General features: G+C 40.3%; 1 protein-coding gene across 2 annotated transcripts in view; it reads left to right on the top strand.

Annotated features, from left to right (window-relative positions):
* The window catches only part of Lyplal1 (lysophospholipase-like 1), a 29,579-nt gene extending 7,329 nt beyond the window's left edge, over positions 1-22,250 (top strand). Inside the window, exons 3-5 of one of the 2 annotated variants that reach the window (NM_146106.2) lie at positions 9,620-9,789; positions 20,423-20,538; positions 21,214-22,250. In NM_146106.2, the coding sequence (NP_666218.2) occupies positions 9,620-9,789; positions 20,423-20,538; positions 21,214-21,453 (526 nt within the window). In that variant the 3' untranslated portion in view covers positions 21,454-22,250. The remainder of the gene's footprint in view (positions 1-9,619; positions 9,790-20,422; positions 20,539-21,213) is intronic. The other variant, XM_011238910.2, reaches the window with a different exon arrangement.
* Positions 22,251-22,492: the final 242 nt, after the last annotated feature.

Raw genomic sequence — 22,492 nt, 5'->3', positions numbered from 1 at the left:
GAGTGCTCTGAGCACTGAAACTCAGAGGAGAGAATCTGTCTCCCAGGTCTGCTGATAGACGGTAACAGAATCACCAGAAGAACAATCTCTAAACAGAGTCAACTATAACTACTAACTCCAGAGATTACCAGATGGCGAAAGGTAAACGGAGGAATCTTACTAACAGGAACCAAGACCACTCACCATCACCAGAACCCAGCACACCCACTTCGCCCAGTCCAGGGAACCCCAACACACCTGAGAACCTAGACCTAGATTTAAAAGCATATCTCATGATGATGGTAGAGGACATCAAGAAGGACTTTAATAAATCACTTAAAGAAATACAGGAGAACACTGCTAAAGAGTTACAAGTCCTTAAAGAAAAACAGGAAAACACAATCAAACAGGTAGAAGTCCTTACAGAAAAAGAGGAAAAAACATACAAACAGGTGATGGAAATGAACAAAACCATACTAGACCTAAAAAGGGAAGTAGACACAATAAAGAAAACTCAAAGCGAGGCAACACTAGAGATAGAAACCCTAGGAAAGAAATCTGGAACCATAGATTTGAGCATCAGCAACAGAATACAAGAGATGGAAGAGAGAATCTCAGGTGCAGAAGATTCCATAGAGAACATCGGCACAACAATCAAAGAAAATGGAAAATGCAAAAAGATCCTAACTCAAAATATCCAGGAAATCCAGGACACAATAAGAAGACCAAACGTACGGATAATAGGAGTGGATGAGAATGAAGATTTTCAACTCAAAGGTCCAGCAAACATCTTCAACAAAATTATTGAAGAAAACTTCCCAAATCTAAAGAATGAGATGCATATGAACATACAAGAAGCCTACAGAACTCCAAATAGACTGGACCAGAAAAGAAATTCCTCCCGACACATAATAATCAGAACATCAAATGCACTAAATAAAGATAGAATACTAAAAGCAGTAAGGGAAAAAGGTCAAGTAACATATAAAGGCAAGCCTATCAGAATTACACCAGATTTTTCACCAGAGACTATGAAAGCCAGAAGAGCCTGGACAGATGTTATACAGACACTAAGAGAACACAAACTGCAGCCCAGGCTACTATACCCAGCCAAACTCTCAATTATCATAGAGGGAGAAACCAAAGTATTCCACGACAAAACCAAATTCACGCATTATCTCTCCACGAATCCAGCCCTTCAAAGGATAATAACAGAAAAAAACCAATACAAGAACGGGAACAACGCCCTAGAAAAAACAAGAAGGTAATCCCTCAACAAACCTAAAAGAAGACAGCCACAAGAACAGAATGCCACCTTTAACAACTAAAATAACAGGAAGCAACAATTACTTTTCCTTAATATCTCTTAACATCAATGGTCTCAACTCGCCAATAAAAAGACATAGACTAACAAACTGGCTACACAAACAAGACCCAACATTTTGCTGCTTACAGGAAACTCATCTCAGTGAAAAAGATAGACACTACCTCAGAATGAAAGGCTGGAAAACAATTTTCCAAGCAAATGGTATGAAGAAACAAGCAGGAGTAGCCATCCTAATATCTGATAAGATTGACTTCCAACCCAAAGTCATCAAAAAAGACAAGGAGGGACACTTCATTCTCATCAAAGGTAAAATCCTCCAAGAGGAACTCTCAATTCTGAATATCTATGCTCCAAATACAAGAGCAGCCACATTCACTAAAGAAACTTTAGTAAAGCTCAAAGCACACATTGCTCCTCACACAATAATAGTGGGAGACTTCAACACACCACTTTCACCAATGGACAGATCATGGAAACAGAAACTAAACAGGGACACACTGAAACTAACAGAAGTGATGAAACAAATGGATCTGACAGATATCTACAGAACATTTTATCCTAAAACAAAAGGATATACCTTCTTCTCAGCACCTCATGGTACCTTCTCCAAAATTGACCACATAATAGGTCACAAATCAGGCCTCAACAGATTCAAAAATATTGAAATTGTCCCATGTATCCTATCAGATCACCATGCACTAAGGCTGATCTTCAATAACAAAATAAATAACAGAAAGCCAACATTCACATGGAAACTGAACAACACTCTTCTCAATGATACCTTGGTCAAGGAAGGAATAAAGAAAGAAATTAAAGACTTTTTAGAGTTTAATGAAAATGAAGCCACAACGTACCCAAACCTTTGGGACACAATGAAAGCATTTCTAAGAGGGAAACTCATAGCTATGAGTGCCTTCAAGAAAAAACGGGAGAGAGCACATACTAGCAGCTTGACAACACATCTAAAAGCTCTAGAAAAAAAGGAAGCAAATTCACCCAAGAGGAGTAGACAGCAGGAAATAATCAAACTCAGGGGTGAAATCAACCAAGTGGAAACAAGAAGAACTATTCAAAGAATTAACCAAACGAGGAGTTGGTTCTTTGAGAAAATCAACAAGATAGATAAACCCTTAGCTAGACTCACTAAAGGGCACAGGGACAAAATCCTAATTAACAAAATCAGAAATGAAAAGGGAGACATAACAACAGATCCTGAAGAAATCCAAAACACCATCAGATCCTTCTACAAAAGGCTATACTCAACAAAACTGGAAAACCTGGACGAAATGGACAAATTTCTGGACAGATACCAGGTACCAAAGTTGAATCAGGATCAAGTTGACCTTCTAAACAGTCCCATATCCCCTAAAGAAATAGAAGCAGTTATTAATAGTCTCCCAGCCAAAAAAAGCCCAGGACCAGACGGGTTTAGTGCAGAGTTCTATCAGACCTTCAAAGAAGATCTAACTCCAGTTCTGCACAAACTTTTTCACAAGATAGAAGTAGAAGGTATTCTACCCAACTCATTTTATGAAGCCACTATTACTCTGATACCTAAACCACAGAAAGATCCAACAAAGATAGAGAACTTCAGACCAATTTCTCTTATGAACATCGATGCAAAAATTCTTAATAAAATTCTCGCTAACCGAATCCAAGAACACATTAAAGCAATCATCCATCCTGACCAAGTAGGTTTTATTCCAGGGATGCAGGGATGGTTTAATATACGAAAATCCATCAATGTAATCCATTATATAAACAAACTCAAAGACAAAAACCACATGATCATCTCGTTAGATGCAGAAAAAGCATTTGACAAGATCCAACACCCATTCATGATAAAAGTTCTGGAAAGATCAGGAATTCAAGGCCAATACCTAAACATGATAAAAGCAATCTACAGCAAACCAGTAGCCAACATCAAAGTAAATGGAGAGAAGCTGGAAGCAATCCCACTAAAATCAGGGACTAGACAAGGCTGCCCACTTTCTCCCTACCTTTTCAACATAGTACTTGAAGTATTAGCCAGAGCAATTCGACAACAAAAGGAGATCAAGGGGATACAAATTGGAAAAGAGGAAGTCAAAATATCACTTTTTGCAGATGATATGATAGTATATATAAGTGACCCTAAAAATTCCACCAGAGAACTCCTAAACCTGATAAACAGCTTCGGTGAAGTAGCTGGATATAAAATTAACTCAAACAAGTCAATGGCCTTTCTCTACACAAAGAATAAACAGGCTGAGAAAGAAATTAGGGAAACAACACCCTTCTCAATAGCCACAAATAATATAAAATATCTCGGCGTGACTCTAACGAAGGAAGTGAAAGATCTGTATGATAAAAACTTCAAGTCCCTGAAGAAAGAAATTAAAGAAGATCTCAGAAGATGGAAAGATCTCCCATGCTCATGGATTGGCAGGACCAACATTGTAAAAATGGCTATCTTGCCAAAAGCAATCTACAGATTCAATGCAATCCCCATTAAAATTCCAACTCAATTCTTCAACGAATTAGAAGGAGCAATTTGCAAATTCATCTGGAATAACAAAAAACCGAGGATAGCAAAAACTCTTCTCAAGGATAAAAGAACCTCTGGTGGAATCACCATGCCTGACCTAAAGCTTTACTACAGAGCAATTGTGATAAAAACTGCATGGTACTGGTATAGAGACAGACAAGTGGACCAATGGAATAGAATTGAAGATCCAGAAATGAACCCACACACCTATGGTCACTTGATCTTCGACAAGGGAGCCAAAACCATCCAGTGGAAGAAAGACAGCATTTTCAACAATTGGTGCTGGCACAACTGGTTGTTATCATGTAGAAGAATGCGAATCGATCCATACTTATCTCCTTGTACTAAGGTCAAATCTAAGTGGATCAAGGAACTTCACATAAAACCAGAGACACTGAAACTTATAGAGGAGAAAGTGGGGAAAAGCCTTGAAGATATGGGCACAGGGGAAAAATTCCTGAACAGAACAGCAATGGCTTGTGCTGTAAGATCGAGAATTGACAAATGGGACCTAATGAAACTCCAAAGTTTCTGCAAGGCAAAAGACACTGTCTATAAGACAAAAAGACCACCAACAGACTGGGAAAGGATCTTTACCTATCCTAAATCAGATAGGGGACTAATATCCAACATATATAAAGAACTCAAGAAGGTGGACCTCAGAAAATCAAATAACCCCCTTAAAAAATGGGGCTCAGAACTGAACAAAGAATTCTCACCTGAGGAATACCGAATGGCAGAGAAGCACCTGAAAAAATGTTCAACATCCTTAATCATCAGGGAAATGCAAATCAAAACAACCCTGAGATTCCACCTCACACCAGTGAGAATGGCTAAGATCAAAAATTCAGGTGACAGCAGATGCTGGCGAGGATGTGGAGAAAGAGGAACACTCCTCCATTGTTGGTGGGATTGCAGGCTTGTACAACCACTCTGGAAATCAGTCTGGCGGTTCCTCAGAAAATTGGACATAGTACTACCGGAGGATCCAGCAATACCTCTCCTGGGCATATATCCAGAAGAAGCCCCAACTGGTAAGAAGGACACATGCTCCACTATGTTCATAGCAGCCTTATTTATAATAGCCAGAAACTGGAAAGAACCCAGATGCCCCTCAACAGAGGAATGGATACAGAAAATGTGGTACATCTACACAATGGAGTACTACTCAGCTATTAAAAAGAATGAATTTATGAAATTCCTAGCCAAATGGATGGACCTGGAGAGCATCATCCTGAGTGAGGTAACACAATCACAAAGGAACTCACACAATATGTACTCACTGATAAGTGGATACTAGCCCAAAACCTAGGATACCCACGATATAAGATACAATTTCCTAAACACATGAAACTCAAGAAAAATGAAGACTGAAGTGTGGACACTATGCCCCTCCTTAGAAGTGGGAACAAAACACCCATGGAAGGAGTTACAGAAACAAAGTATGGAGCTGAGATGAAAGGATGGACCATGTAGAGACTGCCATATCCAGGGATCCACCCCATAATCAGCTTCCAAATGCTGACACCATTGCATACACTAGCAAGATTTTACTGAAAGGACCCAGATGTAGCTGTCTCTTGTGAGACTATGCCGGGGCCTAGCAAACACAGAAGTGGATGCTCACAGTCAGCTAATGGATGGATCACAGGGCTCCCAATGGAGGAGCTAGAGAAAGTACCCAAGGAGCTAAAGGGATCTTCAACCCTATAGGTGGAACAACATTATGAACTAACCAGTACCCCTGAGCTCTTGACTCTAGCTGCATATGTATCAAAAGATGGCCTAGTCGGCCATCACTGGAAAGAGAGGCCCATTGGACACGCAGACTTTGTGTGCCCCGGTACAGGGGAACGCCAGGGCCAAAGGGGGGGAGTGGGTGGGTAGGGGAGTGGGGGTGGGTGGGTAAGGGGGACTTTTGGTATAGCATTGGAAATGTAAATGAGCTAAATACCTAATAAAAAATGGAAAAAAAAAAAAAAAGAACACCATCAAGCAAGGGTATAATTTCAATTTTCATACTCATAAATGCCACTGAGAACCTAAGAGGGGAACAGTTGTTTATTGTGTCATTCGGCGTAGTCTGCGATCGCATGTCATTGTGATTTCACTAAACCATTAGCTACCCTTCTGCTCCTAAGTGCTCCTTTCCTCAGCTATAAATCGCATATTAAATAAAAGTCAACAGTAGTTTGCTGTATTAATTAAAATGGAAAAGTAGAATAGTATTTTTCATTATGTTAATTTGGACTTGTTAGTTGGAAGTACGCAATAAATATTTTTATTCTGTGGCATATTTTAGCTGTGTTTACAGCCACAGGTTTTCTTAGTTTAGATATAATAACAGACTTTCCATTAAAAAATAACAATGTTTGATAGTCCATTTATATTTTTTATGATATAAATTCTGTTGATAATTTGAAAAATCCTAAGACCCATCAGACTTGCCTGTGCCTCTACATGTTGACTGTACATTTCCCCACCTAAAAAGGAGTGCTTATCATTTTCAGTGAATTAATGCATGTTCACAAGGGGAGTGAGTGCACAGATAGGGGTGTGCACAGGCATCTGTATTCCTGTACATGTGGATGTCCGAGGTCCACTGCTCATGATCAGACTGAAAATGGCAACAGTTACAATCTCCAATGATGAGCACTGTGAAGAGCAGTGACTTTAGTGAGACAGAGTCCTTGCAGAATAGAAGCAGCAATGAGGAGTCAAAGGTGACTTTTCAGTTGACACCTGAGTAGTCAGTGGGAGCCCAGCACAGGGTATGATGGGGAACACAGGGCTGGGAGAGGGCGCTGATGACATCATCTGACTGGAGCCTTGAGCCAGCACAGGGAATGATGGGGAACACAGGGCTGGGAGAGGACATCTGATGCAATGCTCCCAACTCACTGATGAGCTGTCCAATGGCACTTGAGCCTAGAGCATGCTGGGAGAATTCTGAAATGAGGACAAAGAGAGACCAGAGCCAGCTTGCTATCCTACAGACTACAGATGATCTTTTGGCTCTTATAACTTTAGGGGAACACAGATTAAAACAGAAGTGGGTGTTCAATCAAATACCTTTTTATTAAAAAAAATCAAAGTGTTGGACATGTATTCTAGTCTAATACTTGAGCAGTGTGTAACGGGTTGATTGATTGATTGGTTTAGGAGCCGCACAGATGTTCTTTGCTGAACATATTTGTTTATTGTGGTAATGTCTGAACTGTTTTTATACCAGCTAATAAAGTGATTTATTTGAGGAAGAAAGTGAATGAATATAACATATGTGCCAAGCCTTTTAGCTGTTTAAAAAACAATCTTTTATGCTTTATTTAAAGGTTATTCTAACATCTTTGGAAATTTATGTACTCTCGATTGTTTTCTTAGCAAAAAGAGTTCTAGCCTTTTTTTTATCCCATTAAATTATCTTAATGATCCCATTTAAACAGAAATTTTTAATTTTTTCTTAGGGAAGTGAGAGACCCGGACCATCCCAATCCGTAAATGTGGATTTTCACTGTGTTTTACCTCAGTGGAGCATCTACCTAGATTAATCAAATAAGGCATTGTCAACGGGGAAAGAGTTAGCGAGGATCATTTTTTCCCATTAATGGCCGCGTTCCCAGAATGATTCACATTTTAGCCGATGATATCATCCTTATTTAAGTGCTTAGACAGACAAATAAACAGTGAGAGAAATAGCAGGGAATGGAGAGAGAAGTCGATGGACCTCCAGAGGACTGGGTATCACTCAGCTCTAGAGTTGGCCTTCACTGTGACTTCAGCCTCAGGGAACACTTCACAGTGTGTAACAATGACTGAGAACAAAACACCTGCTTTCAAGTGCAGTGGACTTGAAGTTAACCTTGAGGATGTCTCTGGGAGGAGCAAGGCCTGGGTGCTTCTGCACTCTCTTGTCCCTGAGCCATCTCCTTAGCTGGCTGAGAGGAGTGCTGTGGGCTTCTATCTTCCCCACAGAAAGCGAGGGCCTGGATAGAGCAGTGAGAAGCCCGAGGGTTCCGTCTGCAGAAGCCTGCCCTCCTCCCAGGCTTTGCTCTGAAAACATCAACCTCCACGAATAACGCAGATTAATTGAAAATCTCCAAAGATGTTTAAAGAGAATCATTTATGAGAATTTTAAACTTTCTAAGTGTTTTGAATGACTTCTTGGCTAAATAAGAATGACTGCCTAATGTAGTAAGCATGACGACTAGTGTGATGGTGGTAAGAGAAGTCTGAGGCAGGGGCACCCACGGACAGATGCATAGATCAGCGAGGAGTCTGGGGCAGGGGCACCCACGGACAGATGCATAGATCAGCAAGGAGTCCTGCCACATCAAAAGCATTTGAACTTCTAAGTTAAACCTGGGCAGTTTTCCATGTTAAACCAATGAAGTGCATTTGATGAGTTGGTGGACCCACTCACGTGAGAGCATGCTAGTACCCAGCACCTCCTCCATGGGACCTGCTTGTACAGATGCTTTGGAGAAAGGTAGATTTCTTTGTGGTAGAATGATGGATTTTTACCACCTTTATGGAAGCAACTTTGAAACATGTACTAAGGTAAAACCTGTACCTTCCAACCTAGCATACGATTCTCAGTCTCTGTTCCCTAGGAATAGCCCCTCTACATGAAAAACACATGCATCTATATTAACTAGGCATGTTTTATGTCACCCTGTCCACAGAGGCTGGGATCTATATATATCATGGGGAGAAAGGATGATTCAGTTGTCAAATAGGTTTATCTATGAGCATGAACAACGTTTATGTACATAGTCATTTGATGCATAGGGAAGGGGGCTGGTATGGTTGGCAGGGACCAGAATGCCCAGGGACTGACAGAATTGTGGGAACTCAGCACTCGCTAATGAGAAGGTGCATAGGTGAGGAGTGTTCAGATGGATTTCTGTGAGACACTGTGGAGAAGAGTGCGTCCGTATGGGGAGAAGACTGGATGCTCTTGCTCTTACTCCCCCAAAACTCTATAAGCCTCGAATCACCCAAAGTAAAGTTGATCTGCCTCCTGATAGCTGGTCCAGTGTGGTGGTCATTCACTGTAAGTACTCACAGGGCTTCCAAACCCTTGCTTGTCTTCTCTGCTCCCACTGCCCTTGTGGACCTTATGGGTTGAAGAGCAGGTAGACCCACAACAAAGCATCTCCAAAATTGCACACACACACACACACACACACACACACATCCTTTGTAACCTCTCCTAACACAGAACTTAGACCTGAAACCTTTAACCACATTGTAATTGGAATATTTGCAGTGTGCACAGTATGTGCATAGAACATGAAGTTCATTGTGTAGCATTAATGTACAGGAATGGACAAAGATTCCTAGAACCGTAATTGTCCAACCTCCTAAGAATAGTTACTGGGTTTGAGATGTGCTGTACGAGGTATGGGCAGTTGTCACCACGGCTGAAGACCTGTGTTCCACCCCTGGAATCTTCATGGTGGAGGGAGAGAAATGACACTTACTAATTACACTCTGACCTCCACATAGCCCACGCCACACCTCTCCCAAGTCAATGAGTGTACCAATTAGACATTTAAGTAAAGATGTTGAATCAGGTTTAGAAAATGTTAATGGAATAAATAAAAGAAAGTTAATGGAGTATGTATAGGGCATTTTCCATATAAATTCTATTTTCCATAAGATTCAGCAAAATAAATAAATAAATGAATAAATAAATAAATAAATAAATAAGAAAGATACCAACCCTTCAGATACTACAGCAGCTGTTTAACATTACTCCTGTTGTCTTACATTGTGTTAAACAGGCCGTATACTCCTCTGAAGGGAGGGCTCTCCAATGTGTGGTTTGACAGATTTAAAATATCTATGGACTGCCCAGAACACCTTGAATCAATTGATAGTATGTGTCAAGTGCTCAGTGGATTGGTTGATGAAGAAGTAAAAACTGGCATTCAGAAGAGCAGGATATTAATAGGTGAGGACTTTATAACATTGGTAATGTATTTTACTTTCTTCCAATTATATTTTCTGAGTTGTATTTGTAACATTGTTTATAAGTACGTGAATATTGCTTGACCCATTCACAGTCTTGGATAAGCTACATGTGTTGCTTTCAAAAATATTAGAGTCATAAACAACAGCTCATGAAACTTTCATTGATTTTTCATTTTTAATAATAACCCTCTATTGGCTTGTTTATTTGTTTTAGACAAGGCGCTACTGTAGAGCCGAGACTACATCAAAATTCCAAACTCTCCTGCACTCAGCTCTTAAGTGCTGGGTTATAAGAATATGCCACCATGCTAGTTTGCCGTTGTTTTAATGATAAATATCTTTCTACTTTAATTTTTAACTGAGATTATCCATTGCAATTAAAATGTTTCCCTTTCATGTAGCTGGGATCACATGAATATAAGATTCAACTGCTCCTACCATGATAAAAATAGAGTACATGGTGAGAGTGTACTGTCAAACTCACGAGCACAAAGTCTTTCAAGTATGTGTCACAAGACATTGATAACCTTGTGTTAAACATGTCACAGTGATCCCTGCTCTCAAGGGTGTCTAAAGCTTTATTGAAACTCTGTATTGAATACTTTCTCTGTCTGAAATCATCAAATATACAAACCTGCAAAAATTTCTTTTTCTCTAATATATACAAATGCCAGGTGGGATGTGTAGAATGTTGGCTGTCCAAAACGGTATGGTTGCACAGTGTACAAACTTGTAACAGCTGTAGTGCATGATGAAATTATAAATATTCCAATTATAACGTAAACACCTCCATCATGTGCTAAATAGCATCAACATGCACTCAGCAATCTTCCAGAGACTAGATTAAAGAACAGTTTTAGTACTGTAACATTCCTTGGCACTCACTCATTGAAGCCATCAAGGTGCTGAGCTGTTCAGTTAGTTACCAGCATCCTATAATGCAGTGGATAAGATCCCTTCTGTGTCTTGCCTTTGGTTTCTACTTTAGTTTAAGAACTGGTATGGCATCAAACCCAGCATCACCACCTTTCTAATCCTGAGGATTCTTGTCTGTGTTCTTCCGTGTTTCTGTGCTTGGTGCTAAGTATAGATATCTCTACTAGAGGTAACCATGGACAAGCAGGAAGCCTGGGAAGGGAACAGGGGAGGAGATGCTACCCAACCTGCAATCTTAGGAAACAGCAAGGAGAAGTCATGGATCCCATCATTCTGCCATCAGCTTGGTCTCCCTTAATCCCTACCATTGTGGCAGGAAATTTTCTCAGTACCTAAAGGGACAAACAGATAAATAAAGCAAGCTCTGTATCACAGATTTCTTCCTCTAAGTTACTTAAAGAAATAACTAATCCTACTGGGCTGCGACGAGGGAAGTACTAACTATAAAATGGACCCCTTGTTCTTTCTGTGTAACAATGGCTAGGGTTCTGACCTACGAGATGATGTGTGTAATGGGACTGTGTCTCTGAGATTATAGTTTCAACCTTTGACACTTTGTAAAGAATACTGTTTGAGATCTGATGCAGATAAGGAAAGGCCCATCCTTTCCTTGTGTCATTTTGATTGATGACATTTTATTGTGTTGAACTTAGCTAAAAGCAGGTCCTTATATTGTATGTGATCTGCTACCTCTCCTTGGGAGTCGTCGATCTTGTATTGGAATGGTATTTAGACTTTTTATGCCCAAGTTGTTAATAAAAATGTAAGTGTTAGAGTAGTAACCTTTCTCAGAAACTCTAATGGGTTAGACTGAAGTCAAACACTCTAATGCAGAAGTATTGTTTGAGAAATGAGTGGAAGATGTGGGGCAGGTAGTATGGAGGCAAAAATAGATCTTAGTGGTTAAGAACATCTTCTTCCTAGAAAAATAACCTTCTGTCTTATCTTAAAGCATGGAAAGGATTTGGTAAACAAGGGAGAAACCTGTTCCATTCCCAAGAAACAGTGCGGCATGCATCCCAGGACTTAGCGTCACCAAGTGATACACAGAGAACAGGTGATATGATGGAATGCTGACTGCAGAGGGATGTCAGCCATGATGGGGTATTCACTACAGAGGGATGTCAACCATGATGTGATGTTCACACAGAGAGATGTCAGCTTGATGGGGTGTTCACTACAGAGGGATGCCAACCACAGTGTGGAGATGACAAGTGCAGGTTTCTAGGACATCAGGAAGGATATAACCAGATAAGGAGATTCATGGACCAATGAACTGACACCATGACATTGAAAAGACAGAGACATAATGGTTCCAAAGAAGGTTACAGCCGACTGTGGAACAGGCTATGAAGATTTCATTTTCCAAGTTTTATGCAAAGGGCATGCATTACTGTCTTAACAGGCAACATTAATAAGCTTCTGCTGTAAAGGAAAAGGTAGGTAAAGCTTTGCTGGGGGCACACATCTGATACACAGGTAAGCCAGTACAGGAATTGTCTCTGGAGATATTCACTAATCCTCATCATTTGAAATGAGAATGTAAAACAGTGTATAGTTTGTTTGTTTTTAACATATCTATAATCACAGGAGTCTATAAAGGTTATGATAAAACTTAGAAGAAACACAAGCATACAATTATGAACTTTCCAGTTACTTTCTGAAGGTTGACCAGATGTGTTCAGCAGGAGCAGCTCTACCTCCTATACTGCAGGAGAGCAGCCTGCCTTCTGGGGTTCTTGCTCATTCACTGTGAGTGCCATGTGTAAAATAGAAGCACATTTCATAGCCAGGCCATACCTCTCGGGCTTCCGTCATGGACTTCTGTATATTTTTATTTAAGAAGAGAAATCAAAATGGAGAGTGAGAGGCTCCAGTGTGCCCTGTTATGCTGGGCAATCAAGAGATGATGGTAACTCTTCAGCTTAGCACATAGCAGCCATCATACACCACTCCTGTTTGTATGGAAAATATTCATAAGCCTTTCTCCCATATGCAGCTGTCCAGCTTGAGCCTTGCAGTGAGGAGATTAGGGTATAGTTGTGTTCATTCCACCAGTGAGGGGATAAAAATTCAGAGATTATGAGCAGCACAGAGGGAGCCTAGAACCCAAGCCCCTTAATTTAGTCAAGAACTTTCTACCATGATTAGAATCTGTTTGTGGCCACTAGGTGGTGATAACTTTTTAAGAGAACATATTATAATTTAGGTTCAATTTTGATCCAGGATGTATAGAACCCGACTCTTACCAGAATTGTGATTCTATAAGTGTATGATCAAAATTTTACAGTATGGTGGAGAATGTACTTACAGGACCACATGTATGTCACATGGGTGATCTATATACTCATCATGAATGGCACAGTGAAATAATTATGGTCCAGTCATAAAACTGCATATTATGAAGCCATTAAATTCACCATCTATACATAGAAGTCACTCAACAAGTATTCATCAAATTATGAAATTAGATCTTAACTTTCATAGGTTTCATAATCCCACACAAAGACTCCTCATGTTATGGATCCACAGGAGATAAAGCAGGGTACAATGTGGAGGGCGTTCAACTGTTAAAATAAAAATTGAAAACCTACTGGGTACTAAGAATCTCAGTATTGGTTTCCTTTATTTGCTTTATCTATGGAGGAAGCACATTGCAGAGTGAATTGTAATTACTATGTTAACATTATAATAGGATTTAAAATATAGGATTTTTTTGTTTGTTTGTTTGTTTTCGAGACAGGGTTTCTCTGTATAGCCCACACTGTCCTGGAACTCACTTTGTAGACCAGGCTGGCCTGGAACTCAGAAATCCACCTGCCTCCGCCTCCCGAGTGCTGGGAAAAATATAGGATTTTAAATTGAATTATAACAGGGGCATCTGGAATCCACAGGATGCAGCTTAGCAACACAATTTTCTGAACCCCCAAGCCCTCCCTGGGGCAAACATATTGAATGATAATATTGTTCATGCTATACAAGTGCAAATAGATGTATTTTTGCTAATTAAAAACAACTCAGGATTCCTTTAGCAACACTTACCAGGCCTTTAAAGGCTTGGTTGGGACTGTTGTCCTAGCACTTGTCTGTGGAAGAGTGGAAATATCATAACTTGCAAGCTTTGTAGGATGAAATGCAGAAATAGACACAGTAACTGTGAGGTGTCTGTTCCCAGAACGTTTGAGCCTTTCCTGACATTCAAAGAATTCTAGAGTGCCATGTAAATGAAATAGAGGGACTGGGATTTTTATTACCTTAAACAAAAATCTGTTCCCTTGATAGCAAACTTCATTGTTTTGTCCTTAGGAATTTGCTTTGAGATAGAACATGTTAATTTTCCCAGTATAGAGTCTTTTATAGATTGTTTCTGTTTAATTTTATACAAAGAGTTTATAAAGCCAAGTTTATTATTTTTAACATGTTTTATTCAACTTGTTAATCTTAAATATATGTTAAATTGTTACCTCTTAGTACTTTAAATACTTCACCAGCAACTATAAATGCCCACTATAACCATTACCTACAATGAATTTACTATTTTCTATTTACCTACTGAATAGCATATTGTAGGCTGGAACTTAGACTCCTAGATGGAAAATTGACTCAAATGACTGGTCCTTTGTGTTCAGTTTCTTCTTTGAGAGAAAATATACAAAGTTCCTTTTCACAGTGCCCCATGCTAAAGGTGACAGTGTTGTCAAAGCCAGCAAGTAGGGAACTATGATGACCTCACTGGACTGTAAATGGGTTAGGGACTTTTCAATCTGCACACGTTCTCCATTGTGAGAAATAGAAACACGCTCTCCGTTGTGATATATAGAAATATGTTCTCCATTGTGAGATATAGAAATATGTTCTCCATTGTGAGATATAGAAACACGTTCTCCATTGTGAGATATAGAAATATGTTCTCCATTGTGAGATATAGAAACACGTTCTCCATTGTGAGATAGAAACACGTTCTCCGTTGTGTGATATAGAAATATGTTCTCCATTGTGAGATATAGAAATATGTTCTCCATTGTGAGATATAGAAACACGTTCTCCATTGTGAGATATAGAAATATGTTCTCCATTGTGAGATATAGAAATATGTTCTCCATTGTGAGATATAGAAACACGTTCTCCATTGTGAGATAGAAACACGTTCTCCGTTGTGTGATATAGAAATGTGTTCTCCATTGTGAGATATAGAAATATGTTCTCCATTGTGAGATATAGAAACACGTTCTCCATTGTGAGATAGAAACACGTTCTCCGTTGTGTGATATAGAAATATGTTCTCCATTGTGAGATATAGAAATATGTTCTCCATTGTGAGATATAGAAATATGTTCTCCGTTGTGAGATAGATATAGAAACATGGGATAAAAGTGTAGAGAAACCTTTTGTGCTTTCTTTTCTTTTTCTTCTCTCCTCTTGTCCCACCCCACCTCTGCCCTCTCTCTTGTTCTTTTTTTTCTTTCTCAGGCTAGTCTTATCAAAGGACACTGAAGCCACATAAACTCACTAGATTTCCTACTTATTAAAAATGAACTGTCAAAAGTGCCTAATGTGTAAAGTTTTATGGTTTTATAGTCACTTTAAAACATATTTTGGCCTATTTGTTTGCTTTATTATACTTTATTTTTATGATCTTTATCTTAGACTCAAGACTATCTTTTCATGAATTAATGAGTTGGATTTTAAAAAAATTGTTTTCTCTGGTATGGTTCTTCCTTGTTGGAGTCCAGCTGCCACCAGTGACCGTGGCTCTCTAAGTTCAAATTTAAGCTACTTAATGATTAAACACAAAAATTTGGTTTCCTCATCACACTAGCTGTCCTTGAAATGATCATGTACAGTGTGTGGGGAAATGTAGTTCAAGGACTTGAGTTTCTCAGAGAAGAATAGCTGTGTAGCCTTGGTGTATATCGACAGCAGACAGATCCTTCTTAAGTCACTGCCATGTTTGCACATAACCCATAATGCTCATTGTGGAATTGCTCACTGCAACAGCTGAGGTCCCAAATATCCAACTCAGGACAGAAGAGCGCTTCAGATCAGACATATGCAATGAGATTTTTCTAGTGGTCCAGGACCGAGTCTCTCTCTCTCTCTCTCTCTCTCTCTCTCTCTCTCTCTCTCTCTCTCTCTCTCTCTTTCTCTCTCTGTCTGTCTCTCTCTGTCTCTCTCTGTCTCTTTAAAAATTTTTTTATCTTTAATCTTTTTTTTTTTACAGTCCAATCATTATCCCCCACTCCAGATTTCCTTTCCTTTTGTGAGCATTGTTGTTCGAGTTGCTGTGAAGCTCACAGTTCCCCTGCCTTCTCCTCCTGAGAGCTTCTGTTCCACCTGAGCACCACCATTCCTAGCTTCAACCATGCACATATTTGTAAAAGCTTTATTATCATATCAAATTAAATTGCCAGAAAATGACATTTCCTGACAATAAATTTGCCTCCTTGCAGAAGTATCTTTTTCAAACTTTAGTTTACATTAACTTCATTTATCCAGTGAATATTTATGACACTCCTGCTGTGCCCAGCCCTGTTCCAAGCATAGGGAGATCTTTCTTCTCCAGTGAATGCTAGCTCCTTATGCTCTCTCCCGAAGACCTTATTAAAGTGTCAGTAGCAGAAGCGGCCGTGTGCACAATGTCTGGCATTTGAATTTTATGTTTAATAAAGATCCACTTAATAAATTCCAGCAAGAAATTAAATGCTAGGAACGGTTTCTAGTATGATTTATTATGATTCCTCCTGTGAAAGAGTATTACCCTGCTAGAGAGGAACTGTTAAACATCCAGCTATGACTGAATTACCACTGTGTCAGTGTGATGGCCTGCCTCCTTTCTTCTTCTCCTGAGCCTTGTGTCCTCCCCCCACCCCCCGTGTGTGAGTGTACACTTACACACACCTTCCTGTTTCTGTGTTATCTCTCTCTCTCTCTGTGTGTGTGTGTGTGTGTGTGTGTATGTGCCTCCCTATTTCTCTCTCTCTGTGTACATCTATGTGTGTCTCTCTTCTTGACCCCTACACACACACACACACACACACACACACACACACACTCACACCACAGAATCCCTTTTAGAGATATCCCTTGTGGTTCACAGTGTGTTTGCCTTTACAATGTATATAACTGGCTAAGAGACAAAAGAAGAGCTAGAAGAGTGAGTATTCCCAGCATCAAGCATGAGGGCAGAGTAGCTGTAATTCCCTCCTGAGACACTGATTCTTACTCCCCTGCGAAGAATGGATTTGTATAGTTATGAGAAATGTAAACTTTGAAAGCTTTTGAAGACTCAAGTTTTAGTGCCTACCTACCACATATGCTGTTTAGAAACCTGATCGAAATTGCTAAGGCTATCAACTCTAGCCCTCCAGTTTTCCTGGAAAGTAAGTCCTAGATTTTAATGAATTTATTCAGACATTTAGGTAGGATTTGTCTCGGGCAAACTAAAAGTAAGGTTCCCATATTTTCAATCTAATCCTCATTCTAATCTACCTTTTCTTATCAGATATTTTCTTTATTTGCATATCAAATGCTACCGCAAAAGTTCCCTATATCCTCCCCCTGCCCTGATCCCCTACCCACCCACTCCCACTTCTTGGCCCTGGCGTTCCCCTGTACTGGGACATATGAAGTTTGCAAGACCAAGGATCCTCTCTTCCCAATGATGGCCGACTAGGCCATCTTCTGCTACATATGCAACTAGAGACATGAGCTCTGGGTGTACTGGTTAGTTCATATTGTTGTTCCACCTATAGGGTTGCAGACCCCTTCAGCTCTTTGGGTACTTTTTCTAGCTCCTCCACTGGGGGCCCTGTGTTCCATCCAATAGATAAATGTGAGCATCTACTTCTGTATTTGCCACGCATTGGCATAGCCTCACATGAGATAGCTATATCAGGGTCCTTTCAGCAAAATCTTGCTGGCATATGCAATAGTGTCTAGGTTTGGTGGCTGATTATGGGATGGATCCCCAGGTGGGGTAGTCTCTGGATGGTCCATCCTTTCATCTTAGCTCCAAATTTTGTCTCTGTAACTCCTTCCATGGGTATTTTGTTCCCTAGTCTAAGGAGGAATGAAGTATCCACACATTGGTCTTCCTTCTTCTTGATTTTCTTATGTTTTGCAAATTGTATCTAATCTAACTTTTAAGTTAGGAAAATATTAAGAGAAGTGTATACATTATTGCTAACATATCAATTTCTAAGATATTAAATTGTCATATTTTGGTTGGTTGGTTGGTTGGTTGGTTCTGAGTCAGATCTCATATAGCCTAGATTGACCTTGAACTCCTGATTATCCTGCCTTCATGTCCTCTGTGCTGGCAATATAGAGGAATACCACCCAATGTGGACTTGGTTATACTGACTTAAGTATTCAGTAGACATCATGTGCCAGGCACTATACTGGGCTGGGTGGTTAAAGAGAAACTAGTTAAGGAGTATATGCAAAGGAGAATAGAGATACCACTCAATGGGTTGTAAACATTCAGCCAGTTCAGTTTCTGACACTTGAAGAAAGAGCTGCCTCTTCCTTTTGAGGTTTGTAACCCTCAGCAAACTAGTGTGTTTTCAGCAAATGAAAAATGAGAATTTTGCTTAGCTACTATGTAGCTACTGCATAGAGACTTCAAAAGAAAGAAGTCTGAAGCTTAGAACCACAGAAAAGCCATATGAAATAGTAAGTCTGAGATTCTACTCTGCACACATGCATGTTCAACTGCTGGAGATGCTGATCTTGTCTGTACCGAGTTCTATATGTCCAAAGCAGACACATGGACGATGCGCCATTGTACAGACACATAGCTATAGTCCACCAGCTCTTCCATCTGGGAAGACTCACAAGGTAGAGACAAGCTACATTTAAGTGTCTTAAGATATGCACATTCCCTCTTCCTGCACTAAGCTGTTCCAGAAACTTCCTTTGTTGTCTTGTATCTGAGGAGGCTGCTGGGTCTATCATCCTTTAAGGGGTCTCTTGTCCACATTGGTCTAGTCACTAAACCTCTAGATTGTAGTGCTACCAGTGAGCCCCTGTCATTTTTCTCTGGAGAAATAAAATTATAGGCATAATACTCGTTCTTATCATGCATTATTATTTACAAATTGTGCCTTTTAGGACAAATCTAAAACTTGCAATCTGCTAGCCTAATTAATAGCAGTTGCCTTTCCCAGAGGAAGAAAATATTCAAAGGCTAAGTGAACGTATATTGGCTCTGTCACAGTGATCTGCATCCCAGAAGTCTTTATACCTAAAATTAAGGACATACCTTTAAGCAGGCAACCTTTGCTATAGGATGTTTGATTATATTGTGAACTCCAAGACTGTGAACTGGAAAAAACTTGTTTCTGTTTATGGGTGGCTCAGCCCTTAGCATACACCTTTAATCACAAACAATGAAGGTAAAGTTAGTTTGTAGAAGGAACCACTATGTTTAAAAGTGATGTCTAATTGTGTGGCAGACAAAGTGACGAACCAGAGAAAGATTTGACAGAATAGGATATGCCCAACTCTCACAAGACAAGAAAGGAAAGGGAAGCTACTCTACTTAAGGGATAATACAGAGAGGGGAAGAGGCAGTTTTACTAAGAGAGTTGTAGAGACCAGTAGAGAGAGAACAAACTAGACACAAGTGAAGACAGAAGGAGCTAGAAGATGAAAATGGATTGCCAGAGTTAGTTGGTAGCCAAGCAAAGCAAAAAGTCAGAGGCCAAAGAGAAGCCAGATTGAGTAGACCAGCTTAGAGAGGAGTTTGAACCAGACCGGCTGAGATCAGAAAAAACAAGAAAGGGTGAAATTATTCCGCAGTAATTCTCAGAGACTGAAAGCATTCTAAGCCTAACTAAGATTGTATAGAAGCTAGAAGCTTCCAAGACTAGGGCTAGGTTAGCAGAAAGAGGCTGTAAGCCTCAGAGACAACAGTTGCTTCAGGCAAATAAAAGTTCCTTTTACTAAAGTACCTGTTTCCTCAGGCCTCAGGCTTCTTGATGTAGAGAGGGATTATCTTATAAATTACTACATGATGGTTTCTGATGGGTTTCAGATCTCACTTTATTATGTGAAGTAGGGCAGTAGACTGAAGATTAGGAGACACATAGGTCTCTATGTGTCTTGATTTGCCTAGTTCTAGTCACTAGTGCAGTATTCTGCACTTAAGAAGACTAAGGCAAGAGAAGCATGACTCTGAAGGCTTAGTCACCAGGGAGTGGGACTGGGTGAAAGGATAAGTAGAAGTAGATGCCCTTGTTGGAAGAACTGTCTCCCTGGGCTGGTGGTGGAATTTGAGGTCTCAAGTGTCTACTCCAGGCCCAGGCATGCTCCCCCACACCCTGTCCCCATCTCTTCACTTGAGGATCAGAGTGCAGCTCTCAGCTTCCTCTCCAACACCATGTTTGCCTGCCTGCCACCATGATGCCCACCTTGATGATAACGGACCAACCCTGTGAAACTGTAAACAAACCCCAATTAAAAGCTTTCTTTTATAGGATTTGCAGTGGCCATGGTGTCTCTTCAGCCTAAGATGGCAACTGACGTTCTTTTTAGGAGTATATCTCCTTCATATCTCCAGAGTCTTTAAAATGCTTGTGAACGATTGGTAGTGACCTGTTTGATTGTGAAGTACCTTGGGACCACGTGTGTGCTCCTCGTCTTCTAATAAGCACGTGCGTTGCTTCTTCCTGTAGGGGGATTTTCTATGGGAGGCTGCATGGCGATGCATTTAGCATACAGAAGTCACCCAGATGTGGCAGGAGTATTTGTTCTTTCTGGTTTTCTGAATAAAGCATCTGTTGTTTACCAGGTAAGTTCCAGATTTAAATAACAAATAAGCAAATGTGACATGAAACATAAGCACAATGAAACTAAAATTGAGTTGATAATTAAGCAATAAAATGTGGTGCCTACTTGATACAGATTAATAGTTCCTGGAATTCATGCCGAGTCCAGGAGGCCTCTGTGTTCAGCAAGTACCCCATGAAAAGGGCAGTTAGAGACGAAGGGTATGCTTAGTACTATATGAATCCTTTATACCAAACAAGAATGTAGAAGACAATAGTCGGACTGGCTTGTTATGAGTCTACTCAAAAATCAATTGTAAAGCTAGCACTTTGGTGTAACAGCTTCATGACCAGAAGTTGAACAGGGAAGTAGAATGTGGCTTTTCTCTTCAATTATGCCTCAGCTCTGTACTTCTTCCTCTTAGTCTCCCCACGAAGAAGTCTGTCCTTGCATTTCCATCCAGTTCTTGAGGGAATGCTTCACTGGCCTTTGAAGAGTCCTCAGTGGTGGAAACACTGAGCACACACCCACACATCCCTCACAGAGGCCTGCTCACTGGCATAAACACACACCTCGGCACACACCTCGCTCTGTACCACCTCCACACCCGCTTCCTCTACATACGGGAGCTGTGGTGAACTAGGCATGGTCTTCTCCGATTGACTGCCTAACTGGGCTGTCTCACATCTTCCTTTAGGACCTTCAGCAAGGTGGCCGCATGCTCCCTGAGCTCTTCCAGTGTCACGGCTCTGCAGATAACCTAGTTCTGCATGCTTGGGGCAAGGAGACAAACTCAAAACTGAAATCTCTAGGAGTGAGCACAACGTTTCACAGTCTTCCGAATCTTAACCATGAGCTCAACAAAACTGAGCTGGAGAAGCTAAAGTCATGGATTCTCACAAGGCTGCCAGGAGAGACAGATGGGCAGAGTGAATGATTCCTGACCAGCATATTGATTGTTCATCTTCCATTTAACATTTTTTCTTATTTGATCCTCACAAAAATTAAGGTTTTTGAAACAGCCCGTGCCCCTATATTATACAAATGAAATTGCATATCTGTCTATTTTCATTCAACAAGATTGTCTTGTAAATCATCATGTAGTGAATGTCAACTGTTCATTTTGTTGCTGCATAGGTACCATTGAGGGGGCACACTGGAATGTGCTTGTCCATGCATCACAGATTTGGGTGACTTCCTGTGTGAGGCTGTCATAAATAGGGCTGCTATGAGGTGCAAACATCCACCCTAAGGTGGAGAGCTGGGTGACAGTGTTATAGCATCGCCTGAAACGGCCCAGCTGCTTCTCAATGTGGCTTTAGCACCTTCCATTCCAGTCAGCAGTGTGGTGGCCCCTGAGGCCCAGTTATGCACCTGACCTTCATCTTGTTTGTTCTGGTGGCTTCATAGTGTTCACGTAGCATTTGATTTCTGCTTTCTTGGTGCCAATGATGCGATACAGAATCCTACACTGAAGGCTTCCCAGATTTGTGAAAATCAGTTTGCCCTGCCCAATCTGTTTGTAGATTATCTTTGTGAAAATTATTCACTGCCAAGATAATGACAAATAAATTATGAATAAATAATTTACTGACTTTCAGATTTACTTACTAAAATGTCTAGTCCCATGATGAGTAATTTAGTCTTAATACAGGTGGAATTAATTTAGATCAATAGCTGTGCATTCTGTTTTAGATAACTGGTAATAAACACACAAAGATCTTTTAAGTATTTTAAAATAAGTGTATAATAATAAGTCTTTTGTGTTTTCACACATGTGTACTATTCATTTCTCATAAACCTCCCTGCACCTCTTCCTACTGATCCACTGACGCTGCTGCTTTCACTTTATGTACGCATGTATGCGTGTGTGTGTGTGTGTGTGTGTGTGTGTGTGTGCTCGCTCTGCATGTGAGAGAACCCATGACAATGTGACGCTGATCTCTTCCCCCTCTCCTCCTCTTCTCCAGTTGCCC

The sequence above is a fragment of the Mus musculus genome, chromosome 1 (genome assembly GCF_000001635.26).
Source record: "Mus musculus strain C57BL/6J chromosome 1, GRCm38.p6 C57BL/6J".
NCBI lineage: Eukaryota > Metazoa > Chordata > Mammalia > Rodentia > Muridae > Mus > Mus musculus.
The sequence above is the reverse complement of the archived record's forward strand: the minus strand, read 5'-3'. Positions and strand labels throughout refer to the sequence as shown.